Source organism: Homalodisca vitripennis, chromosome 5 (assembly GCF_021130785.1).
Source record: "Homalodisca vitripennis isolate AUS2020 chromosome 5, UT_GWSS_2.1, whole genome shotgun sequence".
Taxonomy (NCBI): Eukaryota; Metazoa; Arthropoda; class Insecta; order Hemiptera; family Cicadellidae; genus Homalodisca; species Homalodisca vitripennis.
The window spans coordinates 61,365,354-61,380,680 of NC_060211.1; the positions used below are offsets into that span (position 1 = coordinate 61,365,354).

The 15,327-nt window shown below is 34.6% G+C and overlaps 1 protein-coding gene across 1 annotated transcript in view; it reads right to left on the reverse strand.

The window, feature by feature from the left end:
- Window positions 1-2,469: 2,469 nt before the first annotated feature.
- The window catches only part of LOC124363491 (farnesol dehydrogenase-like), a 52,601-nt gene continuing 39,743 nt past the window's right edge, over window positions 2,470-15,327 (reverse strand). The window contains exons 9-11 of the mRNA XM_046818739.1: window positions 14,904-15,033; window positions 13,325-13,468; window positions 2,470-3,341 (exon numbers count right to left, since the gene is read on the reverse strand). Of these exons, the coding sequence (XP_046674695.1) occupies window positions 3,156-3,341; window positions 13,325-13,468; window positions 14,904-15,033 (460 nt within the window). The 3' untranslated portion in view covers window positions 2,470-3,155. The remainder of the gene's footprint in view (window positions 3,342-13,324; window positions 13,469-14,903; window positions 15,034-15,327) is intronic.

Below are 15,327 nucleotides of genomic sequence, written 5' to 3' on the forward strand. Positions count from 1 at the left end.
TGGAGAGCAAGGCACAATATCCTTGTTTAGTAAACATTCTCTCCTCAACAAATATCAAACACCGTTCTAAATACAGACTCGGGTGTGCCCCCGTGAACTCAGAAATCAGTTTGTTTCAAAATTTCAAAATTATAAGTTTGACCGAATTAAGTTTCAATTGATTTTAATTCGTTTTCAAAATTTTATACTTCAGAATCTTCTTCATCTGAAGTTAACCTTTAATTATTAAAATCTGTCGTGTACTAAAGTGTACACCTGATGAGGTACGAGCTTTTTAGCTCTGAGACCGAAACAGATGGTACTTCTTGGTGTTGCTCAAGGCAACACACATTTACATTGGATGAAACGATCCGCCACTAGGGCGTTCTTACCTGATGTAAACCCCAAATTCATAGCACTTTGCTTCTTTCCACAAACCTTCAAAATTTAGAATTTTAAATATAGAAGTGAAGTGTTGAACACTTGCACCTAACTAGTGTAACACTCAAAATTTGTATTGGTATAAGGTGTTGCGGTAGGGTGTATAGTTCTTAAATCCTCGGTGATGTGAGGTCGTCTTCTCAATCAGACGTTCAAGATCGTTTTGTACCATCAAACAGTTGCACGTTTAGGCTCTATTTCACAATTCGTGTCAGCATCTGCTTATCCGGCGATCGTGTGGGTTCCCATAGCCAAGATGGCTTTTACTGGTTGATAGCTGCGATTAAAATCAGCGTGCCCCACGTCTTTAACCCGGTTGCGCGTAATAGTGATGGGGAATTATTGACGCCATTACAGGTTATCATTTTATAAGGTTGAAAGGGATAAACCCTTTGCCAATTGTTTTAATTACATTTAGAATTCAAAACCAAAACATCAACCTCTCCGAGTATTGATGTCGGCGCACGTTACGTTTCGTGTGTGTCCGAATCTACGTTACGGCGTGGCTTGCATGTTCTAAATTGATTGAGCCTGCGTCAATAAATTACAACCATTCCGTCTTTCAGGATGGAGGTGTGCTTCTGTTGTTTCGACTTTGTTTAGTCTCTTCAGTCGTAGATAGGTCCGAAGACCACTACAAGACAACATTATAGTGAAAAGAAAGTGATGTCATGTCATTGATGATAATCACAATTCACTGGGCGGTACGAGCGTTCGACTCGCTTTTACATACTCCTTCTTTCTGGAGTGCCCTTTTTCAAAATTTAATGAGACTGAACTTAAACCTCAAATGTATATAAATTTAAACTTGATTTTCTGATAAGTAGCTGAGAAGTTGCAGATTCCAGCAACTCTGCTACACAAGGTAACAGATTACAGTTACCTAGGGAGGTGGAGAGCAAGGCACAATATCCTTGTTTAGTAAGCAGCTCGTCATGGATCGCAGAAAAGAGGAGGTGGGAGTGCTGCCAAACATTGAATCATCAAATGAAGCCAAATACTGTATGTATATATATTTATACATACACAGATCCGAGAAGCCTACTTTGGTCCAGGGAACCTAAGAATATCCATGTAAAATGTCAGTACAATCAGCCCTGTAGTTTTTTACGTGATTGAGTAAAACACACACACAGATACCATTAAATTTTAATATAATAGTATAGATGAATATACTCGTAAAAATCAGCAGTTCTTACCTTGAAAACTTCTTCCTAGGATTCACTTGTTTAAAAGAAGCACATAAAGGCCCATAAAAGTTCTTATATTTATACGTTTTCTATTGCACTGCAATCTTTCTAAGCGCATAGAGAGCATTCATGTTATCCATTTTGGGTCCAAGACAAAAGGATGTTCTTTTGATGAAATTGGAGAAATATTTCAGTTTCATATCAAAATTAATTTTTTTCACAAACCAAGTATTGTTTTTCTTTTAAAGTCAAGATTTTATAGTGCAGCACATAATGAAAACTGATGGCATTATTAAATATATAAAAAAAGTGCTAGTCTATTTATTGCGTTACAGAAATTAATGTTTGCCGAGTGGCGCAGGAGTGTGGGTTTTGAAACCCACAATTGCTCCGACTGAGACACTGCACCAGCAGATCAACAAACGTCTACTTCTCTCGATGGGAGTTAAGTGTTTCCTTTAGTACTGATGAGGATTCTACTTAATATTCAATTAAGTATCACAATTAATATGAATTTACAAAGAAAGTATTACACCTTTTTTTCTTTCTAGCTTCCTCTGGCCCTGAGCCACTGAAGACTAAAGAAAATATGAATGAATTTTCAAGCACAATTTTTTGTACTCACTTGAACACTTAAGTTCTATATGGTCAATTAAAATTCAGTTAGTAATTCATTCAAATATGAATGCTCAATGTTCTTACTTGCTATTTCCGTACTTTTCTAGCTGTATTAACTGGAATTTGAGTTATTTACACATTTATTTTGTAAATAAAATAAAGCACACAGTTTTTATCTTATGCTAGAATTGGCCAATACAAAGTCAATTGGGGTGACAGGATAATTAATTTACAACAAGAGTACAAATAAAATAGTTTAAATATATATTCGTGTAAAAATAACAAGGCACTTATGTAATAATGATTTATTAATACTGTTATATGATAAATTAAGTATTTATAGCCTATGTTCTTTGTGATTTTCACTATATTTTATATACATATATAAGTAGCATTAAAAATAAACTTTATTATGTTTTTAAGACACAATATTAAACATAATACAATATTTTTACAATACGTGACTCAACAATTAAAAAAAAATTTCATCAATTTCAGTAAAGGTGATTTCAGTTCTTAAAAAAAACTAGTACAATAATATTGCTACAACATTTTTATCAACCAACAAACTTATTGATGAATGAAAATTGGAAATATTTTTTTAAACAAATAATAACGGTTTTTTAACATATCTCTCTTAATTATCTAGAACTAAACTTAGTTGTCAGACTGTTGGAATGGATATTTTACAAAAAAAATCAACACCCAAAAATAATATATTAGCATACATCAAAAATTGCATTGAGAATATTATTAAGAAGTTCATAAAAGGAAATATTACTAATATTAATATAGATGACAATATTTGTATATAAAAGGAAATATTACTAATATTAATATAGATGACAATATTTGTATATGCAAGGGAGGGCGCGTTTAACTAAACATTAAATATAGATTGGAATAAAATGTTTGAAATAATTTTAGCTAACATTGATTTTTGTATTTAATTTGAGAATCAGTGAGGGTATCCATAGTTGGTATCACAGAATTTAACAATCCACTGTTATAAGCTTGTGCAGTAAATGTTGAAAAATGGAAGTAAAGTTGTACATGAAGGCAGACCCACATTAGATTTCCATCTCCAACTGGGCGTATGGTTAACTCATTGACCTGAAACAAATAAGATAATAACTATCCACATCAATGTTTTGGAGTACTCTTTGCAGATTCTGAAAACCAAACAGCATTATATTAATTTCTGTTAATACATAAAGGAGAGATCTTTCCTGTTATTAATGAATTTAATATATAAAAATAGGCTACTGCATCATCCTTGTAGTGACCTTGAAATTTCAAAAACAGGAAATTTCTATTGAGCTCACTAATAAAAACATTTGAGGTACTTTTATATGAACATTCCAGGATTTGGGTATTTTTACTTCACTGCAGCAAATGTTTCTCTGGTATATGGTAAATGATAATTGATTATGCATTAGTAATATTCTATTTTTGACTTTGATGTGTTATGAAAATTAGATTTTTAAGTATTCCAAGTTTAATGATCACTTTCAAGAAGTTTCATCCAGACCAAGTACCAGTGTTATTGGTGTGTCAGTTGACTATTGACTGTCTATTATCTTGCATCTCACTCCTCTCTGAAGCCACACTTTTGGTGTTTTTCATGTCATACTTTGGTTAGTGTGAGTCATGATCCCATTGTCAGTAGCTCATTGTAAAAATGCCTGCATTCTTATTCTTAGACAGGCCAAACATCTCTGATAAAACTTTGTTGTGAATGTCCCAATGACAGTAAATTAATAGTAACTGATCTTGAAAAAATTGATGAAATGTATCTGTGAGAAATGCTAAAACTAAGTGTCCAGTTGGCAAGGTTTCTATTTGTTGCAATTTGTTGAAATCTACAGGTAGACTACATGTTTGCATCATAATTTGCAGACCCAAAAGTAACAATTTTAAGATTGATTCTGGAAGATTGTTTTAAATCGGTTATTTTTTTATTACATTTGTTAAGAGGGTTTTTTTTACCCTAATGGCATTTTAATCCAGTACACCATCCATCTGTGAAATTGGTCCAAACCACTTATATTGACCATAATCGTTGTCTATTGCTTTCATTATTCCTATCTGGGATATATATATATATTCTTTTATTTTATTTGATGTAGTTTTACTGTTGGGTTCCTTAATGGCATATAGCTTTACAAATTTTAAAAAGACATCAACCATTGCTAATATATATTGAACATTCCCTCTTCCTCTAGGTAGTGGACGTATAAAATCTATTGATACTGAGTCTAACACGTTGTGGGACTTGTCTAACACATTGCTTAAGTTCAAGTATTGGTTTACATTTCTATTTAAGGTTGTAAAATTTCTTGTCTTAAATGGTCCGTCATTATAATTCCTAATAGTATCATCATTTAATATATTTAGCTGATTTAATAAGTTTTCAACATCTTTGGATCTTTCTATATTTAATGCTTCAGCAATAGCACTACTTATTGTCCTAGAAACATGCCTACTTAAATATGCCAAGAACATTCCTATATCTACCCTGGTTTCTAGATACTGACTTCTGTTGTAACATTCCAAAATATAGGTCACTAAATTGTCAGTCCCATGCCCATACGTTCCTTTTCCCATTAGTTCCTTCTCAAATTTCTTCTACTCTGCTATTAACCTATATTACTCTTGAAGCATCTATAAAACTGCTCAAAAATTTTCCAATTATTTATATGTTGCCTTGCCCATCTGCCAACTATTTTTCATACATTTTAAAATTATCAATATTTGAAAATCCCATCCTTCTTTGTTTCTCTCAATGTATTTTTTTCATGCCTCTAAAACCTCCATGGGGGTACATTGTTTTATGTTGGATGAAATTCCAATTAAAAATGTTTCTGTATTGGCCAGTTGATTTTGTCTGAACCCTGACATGTTTTAATTTCTCATCATATTATCTAATTCTGTTTGCTTGTTTGCTTATCTTTAAAGATTTTCGTACATTTTTTAATTTAAAGATTATTCAAAATTATTACCTGCATCCTCTATCTCTTGTAGGCTATTGCCTGTCGTTGACCTATTCTCCCAATCCTCTTCTACTTTGCTATTCAGATTGTCAATCCAAAGTCAAAGTCAAAATCTCTTTATTTACAATTTTCGTAGAGAAATGTATTGGCGTCAAAATACACAATATTAAAGTTACACATTTACAGAATATAAGTTAGAGTTGAGCAGTCTTGATGTCTATAAGATGATCATCTTTCATGTAGATATTCTTCCAGCGTTTAGTACGGCCTGGTCACCAGCCATCTGTTCAGTGCCATCTTCAGGTTTTTAACCTTCTGAGTCTTTATCTCGATTGGCAGCAGGTTGTAAAGCTTGCGTCCCATGTATGATGGCTTCCTCCCATACAGTGAAAGATGGTGTGCTGGTAGGATGAAGTTGTCAGCATGTCGAGTGTTGTACTGGTGTACATCTGTTCCCCGAGGGAGTTCATTCATGTCGGCAAACATAATCACTTCCTGGATGTAGAGGGCCACAACTGTCAAGATGCGAAGATCCTTGAAACCTTCATGACAGCTGTCTTTTGGCAAGAAATTTTGCCTTGGGTTGCATGTCACCTTTTAGAAGAGCTGCAATTTCATCTCTTCTTTTACCAAACGCCAGTTGTTTGGTCTTGGTCATATTGACTACTACGTTGTTGGAGTACTGGTAAGCCATATTTAGTGCTGTATACGAATCAATTGCTAGTTCTTCTGTAGAGTTCCCAGTGAGCAGAAGAGTTAGTATACATTAAGGTAGAGCAGTAGGTATTTAGAAGATGTCATTAGTAAATAAAATAAACAGTACAAGGCCTAAGACTGATCCTTGTGGCACTCCTCGGCTTACAGGTAACGGTTCGGATCTATTGTTTTGTATTGTTCCTTTGTTATGATATCTCCATCACTTAGGTGCGTTCTTCCAAATAGCTTTTAAACCACCTGTAAGCAGAGTCAGAATACCCAGGCTTTGAAGCTTTTGTAGGACAAGGTTGTGCCCCAGACAATCAAAGGCTTTGCTGAAGTCAAGCATTATGCCAGTTACAAACTTTCCCGCTTCCAGCTGATCGCAAATGAATTCTGCTAGCTCAGCAATTGCAGTTGTTGTGGATCTGCCTTTCACAAACCCATGTTGATTATTAGTTAGCAAGTCTTGTTGTTTGAGGTAGTCCATCAGTCTCTTAAGTACGACTTTTTCTATTACTTTGGGGAAAGTGGAGATTAGTGAAATAGGTCTATTTAGTTGCTAGGTGTCCTTTGGCAGTTACTTTTATGCTTAGGATATATTTTACAATTTTCAAGGTGTATGGAAACAGTCCCAATGAAAGTGACTTATTTATGATGCTGACCAGGGAGGGTGTAAGGGATTCACTGCAATGTTTAAGTAACTTTGATGATACGTCATCAAGCCCTGCTGAGGTTTTGGATTTCATGTTTTTAATCATAGCTTGTACTTCTTCTGTAGTGGTGTTGTGAAGTTGAGTGAGCCTGCAATTTGCTACATGGGGTGTGAGTTGTCTTCCTTTTTGGTGCTATTGGTGGCAACCATTTGCTGTGCAACTTGGGTGATGAATTCATTGAACTTTTCAGCGATTTCATTTGGATTAGTTGTTTCCTCTCCATTTATCTTCATTTTCAGCTGTTATTTGCCTTGATCTGTACTCTACATTTCACTGTTTAATATTTGCCAGGTTGCTTTTGATTTATTCTCAGCTTTGTTCATACAGTTAGATGATGCCTGGCGTTTTAGCATTTTCAGTCTAAGATCATAGTTTTTCTTAGCAAGGGCTGTGTCGGTTTTATGCTGGTCTGGTACTTTCTAAGGCATTAAAGATAAGTTTCTTTCAGTTTAAGAGCTTCACGGTCTTTATAGTTGAAATTTGGATTCCTCTATTTCTGGTTTTCTTTTTAGGGCAAGCTGCATCCATGTATAATACCAGAGTATTTAATCCTATATTTATCCTGTATTTAATTTAATCCTTTCTTTAATTTTCTTATTCAGTTTTTCCAACCTGTGGTTTAATATCTTTTGACCATTTCCAACCTGAAGAAATGTTTTCTCTATTTCTATCATGTCCTCCTCCCTTTTATTTTTATTTTCCCAATTTCTGTTGTGATTTTATCCCTAATTGACATTTGTCTTCATTTTATTTGTTTCTACCTATTCAGCTAACCCAGCTTTCACTCGTTCCTCCAAAATCTTTTAAGTCCTCACTAAGATTATCTAAACCTTTGTTCAAGTCCTCTTTTATTTCCTTTTCAACTTTATCTTAATGTACCACTCCCCTCTTATTTGATTTATATTCTGTCTCAATTGTTCATTGCTTTCTACATTCCATTTTTAGGTCCTCATTCATTCTATTCATTTAATTATTTTAAGTCCTTCTTTAAAACCTTGATAATTTTTTTTCATTTATTTAATTTCTTTATTAATCTTGTCCATTTTGTTATTTAGTTTATTTTTATCCAATTTATGATTTAAGTCTTTTTTAATTTCATATATTTTCTCACTATTTTCATCCATTTAACGATCTAAGCTATTCATTATAGTTCTCATAAATTCGATGAGACCTTCATCCCTACTTCTTTCATTACTATAGGGACCATTAAACATATTAGTCTCACTCCTGTCATCCGTTTCATCATCCTTCTCCAACAACCCTATTTTATAAATTACGGATACTTCCCATTCCTTATTTTGTGTTCCACTAGCAATGGGGGACAACCAACCTAAGAGCACAGTTTCTCCCGAGCTGTAGTGGCACAAATAACGGCAGATTTAATTCATTGTGATGACTTTCTATTGTAAATTTATTTAACCCTAGAGAGCTAAACGTGTTCAAAAAGTTACGTTAAAGCTAACGTATCGTAAAAATTACAACAGGATTCAAAAAATGTACCAATGCATTTTATTTTTAAAAAATGCCATTTAATTGCATATAAGCACTTATAATACAACTTAGTAAACCTTTTTAAAACTAAGTCTATGGTTAAATATCATCTGTACAATGGACACAGCATCTTCCGCGATGCTCGGCACAGATTGGCTTGGCACATCGGCAGCAAAAGATTGACGTCATCCTCCGTTTTGCTGATGGACATATTCCACAAATTGTTCGACGTTGGTGCTGAGGGACATTAACTTTGTTTGTTTGAAGAGGTGCCTTAATTACTTCAGCAATTGATTCGCGGAGTTTTCTTGGCAAGTTTGGGTAGTTCATGCGGTGCTGAAGCCATGGTGTGATGAGGTCATATTGGATTTGCACTGCAAATTTTCTCCTTGAAAGCGGTTTCAGACCCATTTTCACCATGTTACTAGTGTAAATAACATAGGAATTTACTAGCATGATATTTATCATGCAAAAAAATACACATAATGGCCACCGCACGTTCGGCTGCACGTCATTTGATGGCACATTTTATCCAAAGTATCAACTGCACCTTTGGTTGCGTTGTATGTCTCAATGATTAGAGGTTTTTTTGAGTCCTTATCAATAGCTTTTCATGACAAGTCAATAGAAGCAACACATTTTTGGAATTCTTGACTGTATGAAACCATTATTTTCATTCCATCGAAACAAAACATACTGGTCCCAACTTTCCTATTTTTCGTGCACAACATTTCTGGAGGGATTTGTCTTTTGTTTTTTTTAAGAGTACAGACTATGTTCAATTTATATGGTTCTTCCAATAAGGAAGTTGCTAGAGATACTGATGTGAACCAGTTGTCAATGTTTATATTTCTGTTGGAACCATGACAAGTAGTAGACAGCTTTTTCACAAATAATTCGCCATGGGGCATGCGTTCTGTATTTAATGTTCTTCCTGAGTATGGAATGGCATCAACCATGAACTTTGTTGTATTGTCACACATTAAAACCAGTTTGATTTCGTATTTATCGGGCTTCGAAGGAATGTACATTCTAAATAAACAGTTTCTTCTAAATGCAAGTAGCTGCTCATCGATTGTCAAAAAGGACCCTGGCTTGTACGAAGCGACATGTTTGAATAAACATATACCAGATTTCTCTTATATACCTTTTTTTCGGCTCTACTTTCACTGGCATCGAAATGCAAACATTCCAGCAAGAAATCAATACGTTCACAAGACATAGTAGCATTATATAGTTGACCACTAAATTCAGGATTAAACAGTTCATTAGAAGGTAAATGGTTGTCTTTTTTAGCTGCTGAAAGTATCGGTAATCCTAGAAAAGCATCAAGTTCTATGTTGGATAGCTGAGCAACTGTAGTACCGGTAGTTTATCTGCTATAGTTGGCACGTTTTTCCCCAATTTTTGAGTTGGTATGCAAAATAATGGTATCTTTCATCTCTTGAGTAAAGAAAATGTTAAATGTCTCACTTGGTTTGATTTTATTAGCGGTATTGGCAGTAGCGTATGTGAATTATATTTTGTGCAGCAGAAACATTTCTACCAGTCACCAGTGTAGGCTTATTAGTCCAGCGATGTCCATTTTTACCCCTAAGGCTCACTTTATCACATAAAATTATGTGAGGATCAGATGTTTGAGCTGTAGAGCTCTGGGTCGGTGCAGCATCTATGATAGGCCCTGGCTGGCAAGATAAGGAGGCACTCGTACCTGGTTGTATTGATGTAGTTGTAGCCACTTCATCTACGGGATGTAAAGGTAGAGAGGCCGTGGTTTCTGGTAGTGGTATAGAAGTTGGGTTTTCAACGGCCGGTGCAGTTTTCTTTTTCCTCTTAGGGAACTGGAGTCATCTTGTAAAGTTTTCTTTGCAGGGGAAAAAGGATAGATCAGCATCTGTGTCATCGCTGTCAATTTGGAATTCCACTTCATCAACTTCATCTTTCTCACTTTCCGAAACGTCACTTGTAGTCAAACATACGTCATCATTCAAATACTTTAAAATTTGTTGTCTCTGTCAATTTACTTCGTTCCATTTCACGTATAGAGAATCACTACTTCTGCAACAATTAAACACAAGAAAAGAAGAAAAAAGACGCACAGCTGCTTTTATAAAATTCCGAAAATCCAAGCGTAAAAGCTAATGTATCTTATTTCTTACGAACCTCTGTCTAATAAACCCACTTTGACGGCTGCAAAAGAAAAGTGACTAGCGGCAAGCTCCCCCCCCTCTTGGACATATTTACAAACGCAGGTGGCCGGTCGAGTCCACTTGCCCAGCGCAAGGGGGTGTTCCATGAAAACTTCAAAACTCAAGTCGTAAGATATACGACACGTTAGCTTTCTAGGGTTAACAAGTACTTTAATTTTATTCAATTTAAAAACATTTAATTAATTTTTGACCTATTTATGTTTGATTATAAGCCTATTCGTAAGCTATTTTAGTTCTGACCACACTGCTCAAATTTGCAGGATTCACAGCTATGAATTGAAAACTTCGTCAGAGAATGCCTACAAAAGATGTTTCAGTTAATGGAACCTTGATACTCTTACACCTATCCTTTACAATAAAAATTAGGACCCAATTCATCTCGCTAATGACTCAGATGCAGCATACAATATCTTTCAAGGGATCCTACAAGCGTCTCTTGACATTGCCTGTCCCCAAAAGAAATGTATTAGGAAAAGAAAAAAGAGAACCTTCCCCTATGACAATGAAGGAGAAAATTTAAAAATCTGACTTTCTAAAGGCTCTACATAAATATGAAACAACAGGAAATTTGCAAGACAACAAGATCATGGTAGAAAGGAAGAAAGATTACAACAAGAAACGCAGACAATTAAACCAAAACACAAATGCAAACTACATCAAATCAGCTGATAACAAGAATAAAGCCCTATGGAGCCTTATAAACAATGAAAAAACAGGAAAAACCCAAGTAAAATATCCACAAATGCATATTAAAATTAATAACAGAGAGACTGATAGCCCTCAGGAAATAGCTGAACATTTTAATACTTATTTTACTAATGTAGCCGAGCTGACGCTGAAAAAGAATAGAAAGGCCATAGGAAACCATGACACAAATGCACTTGACCTTCTAACAGAAATAATCTGCCAAGAGTCCTTAATTCTTACACCAACAAACAATGACGAAGTCAGGGGTATTATAAACTCCCTTAAATCAAAACAGTCAAGTGGAATGGATGAATACTCATCTAAGTTTGTCAAATACTGCAGAAAAGAAATGAGTCCACCTCTTGTAAGTATAATAAACAAATCATTCAGCCTAGGCCAGTTTCCCTCTGCACTAAAGTTATCAAAAGTATACCCGAATAACAAAAAAGGATCTACAAATGATGTGGAAAATTATCGTCCTATCTCTCTGATCTCAACATTTTCAAAAATTATTGAAAAAGTTGTCCTCATCAGACTTATGACACACCTCAAGAAGCTAAATTTAATCAACAACTGCCAACATGGATTCTCAAAAGGAAAATCTACCATTTCTGACATTATCAGCCTAATTGAAGACATTATTGACCAAATAGACAAGGGACAACACATCTCACTTCTTCTCGATTATAGTAAGGCATTTGACTGTTTGGGACATGACCTCATCTTAAGAAAACTAGCATTACTGGAAATCACAGACACAGCAAACAAATGGTTTGCAAGTTACCTGTCAGGACGAACCCAAGTAGTTGAGGTACAGACAACCACACTTGGAATTACGGAAAACACACCAGTCAAAACCACTTCCTATCCTCCGAGGAGTTCCACAAGGATTTGTACTGGGCCCAGTCCTCTTTATTCTATTTGTAAATGATTTCCCAACACATACCCAAGATAATAATACATCATGCGTAATGTACGCAGACGACACAACACTCCTGACAAGGAATCACACTGCAGAAGGTGTTTGTGTAGCTGCTACAGCCTCTGTAAACAAGGCTCTGAATTATTGTAAAACAAATGATCTGGCTATAAACCCACAAAAAAACAATACAAATTAATTTTAGTAAAAAAGAGACACTACTCCCAGCATCGCCAATGTTAAGAGTTGAAACCATGTAAAATTTCTTGGAGTCATTCTGGACAGAAATCTAACCTGGACTGAACAAGTGAACAAAAATGTAGCATCTGGAATATATGTTGTTCGACACATTAAATAGATCAGCAACTTGGAATCACCCAAAACAGCTTACTACTCATTAGTAGAAACTCACATGAGGTATGGACTTTGGGGTGGCTCCTCAGTTGGAAACCTTAAGAGTTCTTACCTTACATAAAAAAGCCATCAGAGTTATGGCTGACTTAGAACCAATGCAGAGATGCAGACATGCCTTCCATACACTCCAGATAATGACTGTTACTTGATATACATCCAAGAAGTTATCATGTATGCACACCAGAAGAATCTCAAAACTGGAAATGACCTTCATCACAACAACACACGTTATGCAACAAGCTACACTCTACCCGTACACCGCACAGCACTTTTCGAGGAGAAACCAAACTACATTGGGCGAAAACTATGGAACTATCTACCACAAGCATTAAGAGAGCTTCAAGGTAATGCTTTAAAAAAAAGCACTCCATGACTTCCTTGTTGGACAGTCTTGCTACACCATTGACAAATACCTGAACCAAGACTGGAGGCCTCAACTGGAACTCAACAATCGCCCTCAAATGACATGCATCATTGGACTCAAAAATTATTTTTCCAAAACAAGTTTGTCTAATTTCTGACTCTATTACTGTTCTTGATGAATATGCTAATAACGAAGCTTTGTCTATTGTCTATAGTTTAAGTCTATGACTTGTTTATTCAATTCAGTTTTATTTCCGCATGGTAGCTATTTAATACTTTTAATTATATTCCCTCCTTTTATTAGTTTAGAAGTACTACAAAATAACAATTTTTGGACATAATATGTTAAATATTTCTGACCCCCTCTGATCTGGAGGATATTCCATACTCCTCACTCCCTGGTGTTCAGGACACCTCCCAGAGAAAATTTCTTGGTGTGTCACTGATTTTGAATGCATAATCAATTACTATTGAAAGCCCTCATAATGGCAGAACTGTTCTTTGACCTGCCTATTAGAACATTACTTATATTATAGCCAAAACTATTAATATTATATCATCTAATCTTAAAACATGGCAGATTGTGGTCTGAAATAAATGTCAATACCTGAACATTAGGAGGTGTGCCCAGGACATAATGGACAGCATCTGCGATGTCCTTGGCAGTGAGAGGTTCTATTGAAATGGTGATATCTTGCCCGCCTCTGAACGAATCAAACATCTCCGTCTCTACAATGCCTGGACTAATACTCTGAAAAAGATCATTCTTTTCAGAATCATAATATGTAAATTAATCAAAATTACATTTGTAAATCCCAGCTATACGAAAGCTATGTTTTATAACAATGCTTAAGTAGAAAACTGACAACTTAACTGGAAGACAGAACTCTCAGCATAGAAAAAGAATTTATGGAGAGAGTCCTCGTTTGAATATGAATGCAATCTAGTGGAATAAATAAGAAACAGTTTTTAAATAGTTTTCGATGTTCTCTTTAGATTGCAATTGCTCTTTTATTTATTTATTTCAGACCCAATTGACGGTATTCAGGCCATATGACGGTACTCAATTAGTTGTATAAAGTACATAGCTGATTCTATTTCTGTTTATGTAGTGAATACAGGTTGTAACCACTTTTCCGTTACCGGTTGCCTTGGTTGTAAACATTTTGTAGTGTTTACCGTGAGTAAAAACGTGGCTGTTTGTGTAATTACTGATTACGTAATGGCGCAAGAAAGACTTACAGACGAATTTTTGGCTTAGATGCTCCCCTGAGACTTACTGCTTGGCATTATCCCGCCACCATCCCTCCTGCAGATAAGAAGGACAAGCCTAAGAGAGCATGCCATGTGTGCAGATAGACCAGCGGCACCTCGCCGGGATACGATATGCCGGGATTGTGACGTTCCACTTTGTGTGCCAGACTATTCTCGCACCTTTCGTACCATCAAAGATTTCTGAGGAAACTTGTGTACTGTTACTAATTTGTAACCTAACCTATACCTTAGTATGTTTATGAGAAAATGCTGAATATTTTATTTTATTCTAAAATTTTGTAAATATAATAACTTTTGTGCATAAACAGATTAATTTCTGTTTAAATACAAAAAACTTCAAAAACGTTTAATTGAGTGTTTTTCATAACACATCTACTGCAGTAAACCCAAATCACATAAAAAAACAATATCCAAAATTTTACAAAATACTCACTTTTTAGGGCACTCTTACTGCGAAAAACCTTCCAGTCAAAGGGTTTTAAACAAAAGTTATAAATAATTATTATATTATCTGTTTACTGTAGGTTATGTTTTAGAAACAAAACTTTTTTGTATAACATTTTTAAAGTTTACTCAAAATAGTGTTTTTTGTAAATAGTAAATTATTTATACAAGTAAAATATAGTACTTTGTATTTTTTAGGTTTCAAGAAAAAAAAAACTGTAAACAATTTTGTTTAAACCTTAAAACATTTGTAATTTTAAAGTGAAATTGAATTTGATCTGTAATTTGTAAAAATGTCATAAGATTTTTTTACAGGAAATATATTTTGTGAACAAAGTTTCAGTAATTATTGTTACAAAATCTGAAAAAATACACAAAATAGCAGCAAATGCACTTTTGAATAATGGATAACAAATATGAACTGGTACTAACAGTGAAAAATATTGCATCTACTATTACATACTTACGGTAACTTTAATTTTGGACTTTTGTGATGCAAGCTCTCTTCTTAGACCTTCACCGATGACCAGTGATGCATGCTTCGATGAAGAATAGGGAGTGATTCCAGGGAAGTCAGGAATCCAATGAGAAGCCAGGCTAAAAAATAACAAGAGAATAATAATGGATACACTATTAAGAAAATTTTGATTAATAATAAAATACCTTACAATGACAATGACAATTTTGTTTCTGTAAATTTACCTGCACAGAGAAAAAAAGGCAAATTTTTCTTTTAAATGGTGATTTTTATATTTAATAGTAAATTTGTATAAGGGAAAATATAGACTTTCAACCTTTTTTTCAAGAATCTTATAGTTTTCTAGTTTGTTATTTTTTTCCAATGGTAGTGTCTACGTATCTGCAACCTTATCTACTATTAAAAGTGAATGA